This window comes from Felis catus, chromosome C1, assembly GCF_018350175.1.
Source record: "Felis catus isolate Fca126 chromosome C1, F.catus_Fca126_mat1.0, whole genome shotgun sequence".
Lineage (NCBI taxonomy): Eukaryota > Metazoa > Chordata > Mammalia > Carnivora > Felidae > Felis > Felis catus.
Window position 1 is genome coordinate 5401563 of NC_058375.1, and position 14967 is coordinate 5416529.

At 43.3% G+C, this 14967-nt stretch overlaps 2 protein-coding genes across 2 annotated transcripts in view; one reads left to right on the forward strand and one right to left on the reverse strand.

Annotated features, from left to right (window-relative positions):
- The window catches only part of PER3 (period circadian regulator 3), a 59557-nt gene extending 51486 nt beyond the window's left edge, over positions 1-8071 (forward strand). Inside the window, 3 exon segments of the mRNA XM_045035037.1 lie at positions 3070-3253; positions 4039-4189; positions 5573-8071. Coding sequence (XP_044890972.1) covers positions 3070-3253; positions 4039-4189; positions 5573-5656 — 419 coding nt within the window. The 3' untranslated portion in view covers positions 5657-8071.
- A 795-nt stretch (positions 8072-8866) lies between these two features.
- On the reverse strand, positions 8867-14501 carry UTS2 (urotensin 2). Its single transcript, XM_003989563.4, has 4 exons — positions 14209-14501; positions 11499-11606; positions 9995-10038; positions 8867-9137 (listed from the first exon to the last, which is right to left on the reverse strand). The coding sequence occupies exons 1-4, from the start codon at positions 14306-14308 to the stop codon at positions 9018-9020; spliced, it is 372 nt and encodes a 123-aa protein (XP_003989612.1). The 5' UTR covers positions 14309-14501; the 3' UTR covers positions 8867-9017.
- Between the last annotated feature and the right edge of the window lie 466 nt (positions 14502-14967).

Here is a 14967-nt window from a genome sequence, read left to right on the forward strand (position 1 = left end):
TGCTTTCAGAACTCTATCTTTATCTTTGTATTTTGCCGGTTTTGCTATAATACGTGATGATGTTGACCTGTTTTTGTTGATTTAGAAGGGAGATCTCTGTGCCTCTTGGACTTGGATGCCTGTTTCTTTCCCCAGATTAGGGAAGTTCTCAGCTATAATTTGTTCAAGTAAGTCCTCTGCCCCTTTCTGTCTTCTTCTCCTGGAACTCCTATGGTACGGATATTATTTTGTTTCATTGAATCACTTAGGTCTCTCGTTCTCCCCTCGTGGTCTAGTAATTTCCTTTCCCTCTTTTTTTCTACTTCATCATTTTACATAATCATAATTTTATCTTCTGTTTCAGCTATTCTCTTCTCTGCTTCTTCCATCCTTGCTGTCACTGTATCTGGTTTATTTTGTATCTGAGTTATAGCATTTTGTAATTCATTGTGACTAGTTCTTAGGTCTTTGATCTCTGCAGCAAGAGATTCTCTGGTGTCTTATGTGCTTTTCTCAAGCCCAGCTATTAGTCTTATGACTGTTACTCTAAATTCTTCTTCAGACATACTATTTGTACCTGTTGTGAGCAATTATCTGGCTGTGATTTCTTCCTGAACTTTCTTTTGGGGATAATTCCTCCGTTTTGTCATTTTGGCTAAGTTTCTGTCTTTTGCGTGTTTGAAAAGCTTGTTATAGGTCCTGCATCTGCAAGAGCTACTATAGTAAAAAGGGGTCATGTGCTGTCCAGGGCCTGGCACTTCAGGAAGTATTTCTGGTGTCTGCTGTGTGCATGCTGTTCTTGTGTTTTGGCCGCTGTGTCCCACTGGTCAGCCCTCTGCAGAGCTCTTTCTTGCTCGTAGTGGTGGAGTGTTTGGACCTTCAGCCAGGTGTGCTTTGATTTGTTTACTGAAGTGACCCTGGGGGAAAAAAAAGGAAAGGGGGGTGGGGAAGCCTGGTCCCATAAAAAGAGAAAAATGAAAGAAGAGAAGACCAGAGAATCAAAAACTATAAGGCTAAATCCAGAGAAAGAGAAAGGAAGATAAAGAAGAAGAAACAGAAAAGGTATAAAAAGAATAGAATGAAAATGCCTAATCAAACATACATATACACACACACACACACACACACACACACACACACACATATATATATACAAATCAGAAACTATGAGCCCAATTCCAAAAGAAAAAAAGAAGAGGGTAGAAAGAAAAAAAAAGAAAAGAAAAAAAACAGTTGCCTGTTGGTGCCTGGGACCAGCGGCTGTGCTGGTTTGGGGGAGGGGCCGTCTGGTTTGCTCAGTGTCAGTCCCACTCCTGTAGATAAGCAGTTACCAGTCATGGAGGGGTGGGGTTTGGTGTAAGCAGGTCCCACTTCCACTGGGGGCCACTGTGCTGCTTCCTGAACCCCCACCCTGTTGATGATGGGGAGAAAAATGGCAACACCCCAGTCTCTGCTCCCCGGACCAGGTGTCTCAAACCATGCTATTCAAGTGGCCCTCACAGAGTAGCATGGGCGGCAGGCTTGTCCTGCTCCACAGTCTCCCGTGGAGCCTTCCAGTGTCTTCAAGGATCCTGCACTGCCCAGGCCCTGTTCTGGAATAGCGCCACTCCGCCCTGCTGATAAAAGGCCTTTGGCTGGTACCTTCGGGGTCTTTTGTCCTTGGGGAGGCAATAATCCCTTTTCTCCAAGTATTCCAGGAAGGGGACTGTTCTCTCCCAGTGCGCCCCTGAGATCGCTACACCGCACTTTGCACTCCGGCCGGCTTCCTACCTCCTGGGAGCATGGTCCATGGCTCCCAGCTTTGTTCCAGCTTTGCTCCAGAGAAAGTCACATACTTCCAAACCTCCGAGTTTCAGCGCCTAAGGCTGTTTGCAAAACAGAAATTGGCACTCTCCGTATTTCTCGTTCCCCATTCCGTGATCCAGAGACTTTTTCCTCTTGTGGTAACTTGAGGCCGACTTTTACAACTCCTCTTTCTCTCCCTTTTGTCTCTGCACAGAAGGGATTCCCTCCCCTCTGTGCCTATGCCGTTTTGCCTCCCCCAATTCACATACACACACCTCAGTCCTGCCAAACTGTCCCCCTCCAACTGTGGAGATCCTTCTGCCACTCTGCAGCTCGATTTCCTGGGTGTTCCAAGTGCTCTGACCTCAATACAGTTGTGTTTGAGGGATGAGGAAAATCCCGGTCCTCCCACTTCTCCACCATCTTCACCCATGTACTTACTCTTTAAAAAATTAGAGAGGTACTTTTGTTTGCTTTGTTTTTGTTTTTTGGGGGGTCTTTTGGGTTTTTGTTTCAAAGTTGATGAAAAGGATCTAGAAGAGCCAATGTGAGTTAGGAAAGGAATGATTTGCAAGGCTCCATAGCAGCCATAAAGGAATGGGCCTTGGGATGGGTGGATACCTCTCTGTTGTAACAGGAGGAGGTGAGGAGAGAGTGCAGATATGAGTAAGCTTGTGTTTAGTGTCAGTAATGGCATTTTCAATAGGTGAGAGTCAGGGAACAGAGACGTGGAGAACAGTCATTGCCAGGATGGGCTGGCCAGAGACTGTAGCAGGATTACCCAGCTTTGTATGATCCTTTTGGTGATAATGGATCGGTGTACCCAATGATAAATGACTTTATCCCTATCTTCGGTTACTTGGGTTTACATCAGAACAGAACTGACTGTCGGCTTTATGAGAATTGACATTTTGATAGTTGTGAAAAATGAGAGGGAAAAAGAAAGCTCAGGTGTTGTAAAGAGTGTGACTAAATGATGGACTGTGGGCTGAAGGGCCGGGTACTCTGTAGTTGGCGCACTTGAACAAGCAGACAAGCAAGCAAAGCTGAGATGTTAGTGATTTTGGAGCTGACCTGGAGCATCTCCAGGTGATGAGAAGGAGTGAGGTGTGGCCTTGAGCGTGGACAGCTCAGGAGGAGTGAGAGGGACATCTAGGGAAGGCGGAGGAACCAAGGGGGTCACCTGGGACCACTGCTGGGTGATGGCGAAGACTGTCCGCTGGTTGCCACAGTGGGAAGAATGAGTTTGGCAAATCTGCCCCTAACAGTGTCTCCTAATCTGTAATTGTTGTTGATCTTTGGTAGGAAGCAGTGACCACAGTATATACTCCACTAGTGGTGATTATTCTTCTGAAATCACCTCAGAGGGACAGCAGTCTCAGGATGTACAGAAGAAAGAAACATTTCCCAATTTTGCTGAAGAGTCCGTGTGGAGAATGATAAAACAGACACCTGAGTGCATTCTAATGACGTATCAGGTACCTGAGAGGTAAGAAAGCACTTTAAAAGACCCACTTTTATTTAAAGTTTGTTTAGAGAGAGAGAGAGAGACAGAGCATGAGCAGGGGAGGGGCAGACAGAGGGGCACAGAGAATCCCAAGCAGGCTCTGCGCTTACAGGAGCTCAGTCTCACGATCTGTGAGATTATGACCTGCACCAGAGCCAACAGTCGGACGCTTAACCGACTGAGCCCCCCAGGTGCCCTCAAGGACCCCCCTTTTAAATGGGGTTTTTTAAAGAAACTTTTATGGTTTTTTAAGTGTATTGTTTAATACCAAGTGATTTTTAACTTCTGTTTTTATAGATGTTCCTACAGAAATGTATTTTGACATTCATTCATTTGAAGTTAAGTGATGAATGATCCCGGAACAGTGGCTGTAGTGGCAGTGCCGTGCACACTCAGATGCAGACCGCACCAGCGTGTGCATCATGAGACCAGAAAACAAAGACAGCACCGCTTCCCCAGATGGCACACACATACAAGAACTTTTCTCTTTAGACGCTGAATTTTTCGCATTCTGAGAGAAGAGAGGAGCTGAGGGAAGGCTGTGTCGTGCGTCTGCCCCGTTCAGGTGCTGGTACAGATGCTTTCTCCGAGAGAAAGAGCTCTCGCTTCACCAGCTTGACAAAGAGCTGATTCAGTTCTTTGTTTAATGGGCACGTTGTATATTAGCAAGAGATAGAAAGTATATCACAGACCCAAACAGAGCTGTTCATGGATCACACGAGAACCCTGTGCCTTATTCAGGACTGAGGTCGCTTGTCTGTCCACAGGGTGAAAGAGACCGTGCTGAAAGGGGACCTGGAGAGGCTGGTGGGCATGCGGCCGCGGCAACCCCGGTTTTCACGCGCGCAGAGGGAGGAGCTGGCGAAGGTGCACTCTTGGATTCAGAGTCAGACTGTCCCTCGAGAAATAGACATCCAGGTAAGCACAGTGACAACAGCTGTCATTCCTGGATGTTTTCCTGTGCCAGGTAGTGCTCGAGGCACTTAACACTCATTGCACGATCCCACCAAAAATTACAACCCTCACAGCTACTTTTGCAGTAGCTTTACTATCCCTGCTTTACCGACAACACAGTCATGTATACAGATGTTGGACACTTTACATATGGCTGGACAGTCCCTCTGATTTTGAATACAGGTCTCTTTGACTGCAAGTGTTTTTACCAGTTGGAATGTTCTGGGACACCTGCTTTGATACATGATTGGCAAGGGAGGAGAGGACCAAGGGACATGCACTTCACATATGCAGGTGTGTTTGAACAGAGTTAAAACTCAAGTTGTAAGATTCACACCAGAGGTAGTATTCATACCTGGCAGGAATTTCCGTGAGCCCCAGGTGCTCTTTTGTTGTTGTGAGATCTTCTCAGTGAGATCATATGTGAGCGGCCTAGACAGTGGAGTTTTGACTTGCTCATGGTCCTGATGGTGGCTCCGTGGAATGATTGTGACAGTTGTAATGAGCTCTGTATTCCCACAAGTGTTGAGATGCAGGAGATGATAATGTGTGAAGTTAAAAATTATGGTAAGATAAAAAAAAAATTTTTTTTTTAAAGGGCCCTGCACTAATAGCGTGAATCCTACTTGGGATTTTCTCTGTCTCTCTCTCTGCCCTTCCCCCACTCATTCATTTTCTCTCTTTCTCTCTCTCTCAAAATAAATAAACATCAGAAAAACTTAATTTAAAAACTATGATGAGAGGAGAAAGCTAAGCACTCAAAACACTGTGGTATTAGGGCTTCTGAAGTAAACAAGTTCCAGAACCTCCCCCCACCCGTTATTAAAGAAAGGAATGAGTGCCCGCAAAGTAAGGAAGGTTAGATACAGTAGTGCCAACAGCAGGAGCTGAGCCGGGCACTCCACGTGTCTTTGTTCGTAAGACAATTTGTGGGTTCGAGCCCCGTGTTGGGCTCTGCGCTGACAGTGTGGAAGCCTGCTTGAGACTTTCTCTCTCTCTCTCTCTCTCTCTCTCTCCCTCTTTCTCTTTTTCTTTCTCTCTGCCCCTCCCCTGCTCATGTGTGCATGCGCTCTCTCTCCCTCTCTCTCAAATAAACTTTAAAAACTAAAATACTATTTGTGTGCTTTTGAGTAGAGTATACGAATGAGCTTCAAAATAAGCAAAAGTAGGTAAACAATTGTCATTTACTTTTTAATAATAAGGAACGACCTGTAATACAGACGATTCTTAGGCATGAATTGAATAAATTGGGGAATGAGATGTAGGGTGCTTGGCCAGCATTTTACTGATTGTAAGACTTTCCAGACGACATCATGTCCTCTTGCCTGCTCTTGTTCTCTCTTGGAGGGCTGTGTCACCTGCGAAAGCAAAGATTCCCTTGGTGACGCCGCAGAGTCCTGTGGTCAAGCTCCAGCAGCAAACGGCAGTTGAGTGGCCACGGAGATGGCACCTGGCGGACAAGCAGACCTCTTGGTGTGTCTCTTTAACCCCTGACTCCTACATGGCCATGAAGCTATCAGTGAATGTGAAGGTTTTCCCTTCTGGACTTTTTAACAGGCATCATTTTTCTGAAACAGACGTTGTATATACCGTCTTTCATTCCTGTGTTCCTGGTGTATTAAAGCTGTCAGTCAGCTTCTCTTTCTGGTTGGCCGTCCTCTGAGCAGATTGGATGGCCTCTAGAGAGGTGCGTGCACAGCGAAACTTGACTTCGGGTGTCACCCAAAATGGATGGTGGTTAGAAGTATGGCTAGAAGTAGCCCCGAACGTTAGCCTCGTTTATTTCGTTCTGTTGTTACGTGGATCATTTTCCTGTGGGAGGACGTAGGACGTCCCACCTGCAGGCCATATACTGTTCGGAATGGTTTCCATAAGTTGCGTACTTTCATGCAGCCTGTGCACAACTTGGTGCTTCCCCCTGAGATTAAGAGGAGACGTCCCGCTTCCTCACGACGCCAAGTCACTTCAGTATTTACCAGTGTTAGAAAATATCGCCCATCAGTACACTGGGAATAGCTGGCTTTTAGGTTTGGATTCTGAGCTTTATTCCTATAGATGCCTTTCCTTTTAATTTTCCACCTTCCACTGAAATTCCCAAAGTCTTATCTTAAAAACCAGTCTACTTACAATCAGCTTATTCCTTGGAGTTAAGTTAGCTTTTGCATGTGTAACATTAAAACAGAAAGAGCTCTTCACTCAACCAGTGGCATTCTCCTTTTTAAGGTTCTGGTTTTTAAAATAACGATTGTAAAGAGTTTCAGAAGTCACGTAAGAAATAACACTCTTCCTTTATGCCTATGTGTTTGAACGTCGTCTCACCAAAACTAACACTTAACTCTTTCTTTCCAACCAATTTACACACAAGAGGTCTGTCCATCTTTGCCAGAGGTCTGTAAGTGCCGTGGTGGCTTCCCGGCGACAGCCACGGTTCGCAGGAGCTCCGTGGTCCTCACGGGGGTGCAGCGTGGCCACAGATCAGTGCTTCCTACTCCGGCCCTGATTGTGTTTGTGAAGAAGTGAGTGGGTTGTTTACTTGCTAAGTCAGCTCCCTGTTCTTGAGAGAAATCCGTGATTCCTGCCCAGACTTGGGGGGACTCATGCGGTTCACACCCACACAGATCAGAAAGGAATAGGAGCAAAGGAGCAGGACCTTCTATCTTTTATATAACAGACTTTCGTGTTTTGTTGTTTTGTTTCAAGCAAACTCTCTTCCTCCCTCCAAGTGTGATACCTTTTGTAAAGTACATATAACTGATATTAGGAGACTCGACCTCTTCATCCATGAGGACTGCGGAGCCCTGATTCTCAATTCCTGTAGCTCAGGTGTCCTTTCTAAAGTAGAGTTTTCTGGAGGGTGAGTCCATCTTAAGGTGTCAGAACCATTTTCAAATGCTAAGCAGTTCCATGCAAATACAGAACTGTCATTTTCTACTCCATCCTGATCATTCAGTGATTTCTGAAGTCCTCGTCATCTTGGTCAAGTTGTGTGGCATTTTTACCCTTGGTGAAAAATCAAATTTAAAAAAACTAACCAGCCTGGATACTGTCCATCAGTGTAGTCATTGCGACCTTCTGTAGGGATAAAAGTTTTAATTTGTACAAATCAAAACTGATGTGTGGCTCTCAGGGGCCACTCTGTTTCATGCAGCCCGTTTGAAACCTTACGTTCTCTAATAATGGAAGCGCCTTTGTCTGGATGTTCGTTTTACCTGAGTTTGCTGATTTCTTTACCTTCGTACACATCTTATAGCACAAATATTAGGCCAGATTTGATATGAAACCGGTGCTTGTTGTAGGCAGATCTGTAGTAGCGCCGTGTTTATAATTTTCATATGTTGACACTTAGACTAGTTGGCGTATTCAGAGATTGCACCGCGATGCTCGCACTGCTGGAGGGGAGAGGGGACGCTCAGCAGTGACACTGCTGCCCCCCGGGGGGCTCTGCCAACCTTTATACTTCATTGTTCGGGTTTATTAACTTTTTGTATGAATAACTACAGAAATTGGTAATACACGTCTATACTATAGGCTTCGATGTTTACATAAATGTTACCCAGAAGGTGATTATTTTCTTGGATATGAGGTCAAGATTTTTGAAAAACACAATGCTGTGGGAATGGAGTCATTTTGCAATTAAGTAAAAACTTCGTTATAACTCACAAGGTAAATTTAATCCAAATTGAAATTTTGTTTCAAGTGAACTTACAATTAATTGTGTGAATTTACTTGTTTTTAATGGTTATTAATATTTCAATCAGGTATCTTTTTTAAGGAAAAACATAAACTGTACATGCAGAACTGGAGACATTTTTTTGCACTGTGTCAATAAACCTTTGTACACACGCATTCACAGACTGTAAGTTGGTGTGTGCACACACACATTAGTGGGTTTTAAAAATTAAGAAACGGGCTCTTCCTTCCATTCTGTGATCCTAAACCCTCCTCAGCCTTCTTCCCTGTATAGGAGACGATCCCCGAATCAGCGAGCTGCACATCTGCAGCTCACAGGAACCGAGAGCAAGCATGTGTCTCTGTTAAGAGTTTAAAGCTCAGGGACAGGGGATTTGAGCACGTGAACCTACCCCATCAGAAACTGAGAAGAATTCAGACCGCTCCCAGCCTGCATCTATACATCCTTCACTGTAGAGACTTTTCCACAACAAGATGCTGATTTTTTTTTAAGTGATGATACCATATGTCATTTTTAAGGGTTGAGGGGACACGCAGGAAAGGTAATGTTTAAGTGAGTTGTAGTTTAACTGTTTCAACTAAATTGCGTTTTTGGGACTTTTCTGCTTAGTATTTGCTTCTGTTAATTTTATTAGCTTTACTTTTCAATTTTCAGAGAGTTCCTTATAAATTCACGAAGGGGTACTGGGGTGGCTTAGTTGGTTAAGCGTCTAACTCTTGATTTCGACTCCAGTTACGATCTCACAGTTTGTGGGATTGAGCCCCATGTTGGACTCTGGGCTGACAGTGTGGAGCCTGCTTTCTCTCTCTCCTTCTTTCTCTGCCCCTCCACTATTCATGCACACTCTCTTTCTCAAAAATGAATAAATATTTTAAAAAAATAAATCGATGGAAAGAAAAATTATAAATGTTCAGGGCCTGTTTATAAATAAAATGACCACTCATGATATTTGCAAAACATAGAGGATTTATTTTTCCAAATAGTAATGAACGGGGTATAGTTTGCTTAGTTTTTTTCTATGCTGTTTTCAAGTCAGACATTTTTATTTTTAACTTTCTAAGGTGGTTGTTTTTGAGTTGACTAATAGATGTTCGTTTTACTTCAGACACAGTATTTCCAGAAGCATTCAGAAGGAGATCCACGTTTCTTATATTGTTTCCTGATTCTGGCCAAAAGATGACTCAGGAAAATGTTAGGATCTTGTCCAAAGAAAGCTTGAAACTGAAACAATGCACAAAAACAAACAAAAAACATAGGTTATCAATGAATTAAGACCGCTGCAAGAAAAAGGAACTGTAGTTAAGACATAGGACCTTTGAAATTGTTTGCCGTTGTAATTGCAGTATGAACCCAGAGTATGGCTCTGGAAGGTCTCCCTGTGCCCAGCCAGGGGTCCACCAAGTCTGTGTAGCCCTCTGATGGCCATGAAGTTTCCTAAGCCCTCACTGACCTCTTTCTGTTTAAATAATGTCAGTAACATGTTCTGTACAGTAACCATCTTCTGTGTAAAATAGGGCTTGTATTTCCCCTGAAATTTACCTATTTAAGCATGGACCCTTCGGTTTGTTTTTATTGTAGAATTTCATGAGCAAATCCTCCTAATTACCTTTGTGGTTTTAGAGTCTTTAACCATAATCCTTCCACTCATAAACATCTGAATGATAACTTTTAGTTAGTCACATGCAGAAGCTACACCAGCCCCTTCTGGGGGGGTTCATCCCTGTTGGGACCTCGGGTGGTGAACACCACCTCCAGGATCGAGTGTTTCCAGTGTATTTTTATAAGGATGTTACTGGGCACTAAGCCAAAAAACAAAACAACAGCAACAACAACAACAAAAATGGTCTCTGGTCAAATGTTTGGGGAGAGCTTGGTTAAAGTTGAGCACTGGATAAGGTCTGGTGGGCACATTTTATACACATCAAAATTTAGAAAAACATGCTCCAAGATAACACTGATTGGCCAGTTACTTGAAGGCATGATTTCTACCCCGAACGCTACCCAGTTCAAGAATGTAGGATCCTCTAAAGTCAAGGTGTAAAATGCCTCACCCAGCTCTCCTAAATATGGTCACTTACCTGTCTCATACCTCCTCGCGGGTTAGCAGTGCCAGTACCGAGACCTGGAAAACAGTATTTGAAAACCATTCATCATCAGGTCTGTGGTTTCTATTTTATGCTTGTTTTATTTAAAACACACAAAATAGAGTATTACTGAGTCGTGCCTAGTTTCTGATCTCCCTGTTTTCACTCTGCAGCAATATTTACCTGAAGGCTGCTGGGCAAGTACCCTTGTCCTTGTCTCTGATGGAGTTCACAGAGGGCGCTGTGTTCTCCCCAGTAGTCCACTCAAAACATTTTACATGAATGGACTTCTATTAAACAGTGTCTATTAAAGTCCCCATTTTGTTTCCAAAAATTTTTTGAGCCTTGGTGTCATTGCTTAGTGGAATACAGTTGGAGAAACTAGTAAGAGCTAACATTTTGTTGATAACTGCGTGTGATTGCGGTGAGCGTTTCACTTGCATTTTCTCATTGACTTCACAAGAGCCCCATGAGGTGGATATTTGTATGAATCCTGTTTACTGATGATGAAACTGAGGTACCAGAAGATTAAGTAATTTGCATAAGATTTTAACAAGTAGGAACCCAGAATTTAAATTTGCACTTACTGGGCCCCACATCAGGCTCTGCGCCGACAGCACGGAGTCTGCTTAGGATTCTCTTTTCCTCCCCTTCGCTCTGTCCCTCCCTTGTGTGCACATGTGCACTCTCTCTCTCTCTCTCTCTCTCAAAATAAATAAACATTTTAGGGGCGCCTGGGTGGCTCAGTCGGTTGAGCGTCCGACTTCGGCTCAGGTCATGATCTCACGGTCCGTGAGTTCGAGCCCCGCGTCGGGCTCTGTGCTGACAGCTCAGAGCCTGGGGCCTGCTTCGGATTCCTTGTCTCCCTCTCCCTCTGACCCTCCCCCGTTCATGCTCTCTCTCTGTCTAAAAAATAAACATTAAATAATAAATAAACAAACAAACATTTTTAAAAAAATAAATAGGGGCGCCTGGGTGGCTCAGTCAGTTAAGCATCCGACTTCGGCTCAGGTCATGATCTCACGGTCCGTGAGTTCGAGCCCCGCGTCGGGCTCTGGGCTGACGGCTCAGAGCCTGGAGCCTGGTTCAGATTCTGTGTCTCCCTCTCTCTCTGCCCCTCCCCTGCTCATGCTCTGTCTCTCTCTGTCTCAAAAATAAATAAACATTTAAAAGATTAAAAAAAAATAAAATTGCACTTATTGGGAATGGATAACACTCTCCTTCCTCTCCAAAATAAATGTGTACAGAAAAAAAATGTAGATATGCTGAGGTACCAAGGAGAGCATGATGCTTGCAAGGAGTTGGTGAGAAAGAGAAAACACCAAATTGCAGAGGAGTCTTTACACCCGAAGTGGAGAGTGTTGGGCAGTTTATTAGCATGTTTTATAGAACACCTTTCTATTCCAAAACAGGTTTTTACCTCACATAGTGGATGAGAATAGGGAGTAATTCAGTGGCAATAAAGTCAGACAGCCTGTACACGCATGAATTATTTTACCTGCTTTCCTAAGACTGTCGCCTCTCTCTGCCCCTAACATCTCCAGCATTTGCAGGAGGTACACTCTTTCCAGTTCATCCAAGGTTGATCTTGCGTCTCCATCAGGTGCTACACAGAGTAATAGAAGAGGTTAGTAGCTTGGTTCATCAATTATTTCTGTTCCCTGTTGTCTTTCGGGGGCTCGAGGACAGAGAGAGAACACTAGAAATTCCCCAAATGCTAAGTTCGTGATCTGTCAGTGGTGTTTTAACAAAGAGGTGGAAATGCTGTGATCCGATTCGCAAGCTGGCAGGCCAGTCAAGAGGAGTGGATCTAATTCTGACTCTCTTCTGCCTTGTGTGACTTTGCCAAGCCGCTCGGCTGCCTTGAATAGGAGAGTGGAGCTGAGCCACAGGACCAGTTAACATTTCCACCGGGGTGCCAGGGTGGCTCAGTTGGTTAAGCATCCGACTTGGGCTCAGGTCATGATCTTGCAGTTCATGGGATCAAGCCCTGCGTTGGGCATTGTGCTGACAGCTCAGAGCCTGGAGCCTGCTTTGGATTTTGTGTCTCCCTCTCTGCCCCCACCCCCACTTGTGCTCTATCTTAAAAGTAAATAAACATTAAGAAAAATTTTTTTAATTTGAAGAATTTGTTAAAAAAGAGTTTCCACTTGAAAAAGTAGTTCTTTTTTGTTCCTATTTATCTACTGCCTATTGCCGCAATTATTGAATTATTATTATTATTGAATATAATAGTAAGAAAGAACCTTAAAATACTCTTTAAATACTTTGATAGTAATAACATTTTTAATGTGAAATGTGGTCAGTTTAATGGCATGTAAGAGGTGCGGTATGTGTGTATAAGATGTGTAGGGATGTGCGTGCACGGCATGTGGAAGGAACGTGGAAGGTGGGAGGTGTACTAAGCGGGCACTTGGCTCCCGGAAGGCTCTCTTGGCCGGCAGCCGCACTCTGAGATCAGAGGCTCCGGGAGTCCTGGAATACCCGCCTGCTGGCCGCTTCCAGATGCTCAGCTACAACCTTGACTGGAAGACAATGCACTGAAACCATTATGACGGCATCTGAGCACATTCACAGCATTTCTGAAGATTATTCATGAAAATCTATAAAATTTGACCACGTGTAACTGTGTGTGTAATGAAGGCTCATTTATGTCAAAACAAATACATTGGAAAAGTTTAGGCAAGAGCTTGAAGGCAGGCTGCCACCTGTTTAGAATTTGAATACGATGCTACACTGATCTACATTTTAAAAAATCAGAATAGGGGCTCCTGGATGGCTCAGTCGGTTAAGCGTCTGACTTTGACTCAGGTCATGATCTCACATTTCATGGGTTCGAGCCCCGCATTGGGCTCTGTGCGGACAGCTCAGAGCCTGGAGCCTCTGTCAGATACTGTGTTTCCCTCTCTGTCTCTGCCCCTCCCCATACTGTGTCTCTCTCTGTCTCTCAAAAATAAATGTTAAATTTGTTTTTAAAAAATCATAATACATTTTTTAAATGTAAGATTTAAAAAAAATCTTAATACATAGTACATTTTTGAAGGGGACAGAACTCTCTAAATAGTCAATCGTGATTTCATCCTGTGCTTGCTTTCCACTGTTCTTTCTAAATAGCACAGAGATTCAGTAAAGTCAACGCCTGTTTTTTATTTTTATTTTTATTTATTTTTTTTAGAACGTGAGCAGGGCAGAGGGGCGGAAGGAGAGAGAGAATCTCTAGGCAGGCTCCACACTCAGCACAGAGCCCAACCGGGGCCTGATCCCACGACCCTGAGATCAAGACCTGAGCCGAAATCAAGAGTCAGACACTCAACCAACTAAGCCTCCCAGGTGCCTCTCAATGCCTGTTTTTGACCATCGATGTGACTGACAGGAGGTCATGGGCTGCGCCAAATCATGGACACAGATGACTGACCAACAAGGCTTTTGCTGATTGTCAAAAAGCCTTTTGGGAGAAACCTTAGAGACAAGAAATTATAAAATCAATGGTCCAGAAGGGTTTTCCTCTTCACTTAAAATTTTAAGTCTAAAAGTACCCCAAATGAAAGGCAAGATAAAATCCAGTTAAAGTTTTAGTGGAAACTAATAACCAAGCATCAGCCTTTTCATTTCTGAAACTAAATTAAGAGGAAATAGCAAAATAAGTATCTGCTTGACTGATTTTTTTTAAAAAATTCAACTTACACTCGATCTGAATGGAACATAAATCAAAAGGACAAGATACTTGTACCTGGAAATCGGTGTCATCCCGAGCTCTAGATTGTCATTTTTGTATTTTTTAATAAATATTTTTGCTTCATATAACACGTCAGGTGATTACTTTTTAACTTAATATAAAATAGTTTTAATCTACAATTGGAACAACCAAATTCTACATCCAACCAGTTCGTTTAAAATAGAAACTAAGAGTAATGATGTTTTCAATGTAGTACAGTTTTTAAAATTGGAAAAAAAACAACCAAAACAACATTTTTGGGTTACAGAAGTGACATGAATTAAGCAAAGCCACCCTTTTGACCCCTATGTTTTAGAAAGAAAGTAAAAAACCTACAATGTGCCGTAAGGATCCTCTAGTATTCTATCCATAGCTAAGACTTAATTTAGCAAGACTCCTTCAGTAAAGAATTCCCGTCCTTGTCTCCAACTTTGCATATGAGACCCTCAAAGACTCTTCCAAGACTAACATAAAGGGGACAAATCCATCTTACCTGAGAGCTTCAGAGCCTCTTCCCTGGAGTCAGGGACGGGCAGAGAGAAGAGAGGTTGTAAGCATCCTATGAAAAGCAGACAAGAAACCAGCTTGTGCATGCTTGGCAAGAGACGGAAGTCTTCCTTCTTGGCTTCTGTTGCTCAGAACTTTCAACTTGCTCCTCATTCTGTGATGGGCGATTATATATATGATCCTATGACTCATATCACCCCCCTCCAAAAAATTAAATTTATTGGCTATGGAGGCTAAAAGGCAATCACTTTGCATTGATGTAATTTTTCAAGGTTAACAACTCCTAGACAATAAATTTGCTGTCATTGCCTAGTGTACAAAGTAGGCATTATATAAAGACAGAACAGTTAGGTTTATAAATCTGGCCAAAAGAGTAACTGAGAGCAATAAATCATAAATTCAAGGAAGGGTAGCACCGGGGTTGAAGTGGCCAAGGTGAAGACATGGGTTGATGAGTCCCAGCAGGCATGATGCAGGCGTGACCTGGAATATGTTGCTCTCCCTTTTTGTAACCTCTCAAGAATGATAGATGAACTGTCTTGTTGTGTTGGGGGCTTCCATACCCAAAGAATGACAATGTCCAGATTGAAACTTAAAATCAGTTCTTTAGTAAAGATAAGTTAAAATGCACAGCAGACATTTGGGCCCAAAGCAGCCTTAAATTACAATATTATCCATCAAGGAGGGATAGAGCACAAACCTGAAACCCTCGCCGATCAATATTCCCCGCGTCTGACTGTTGCCT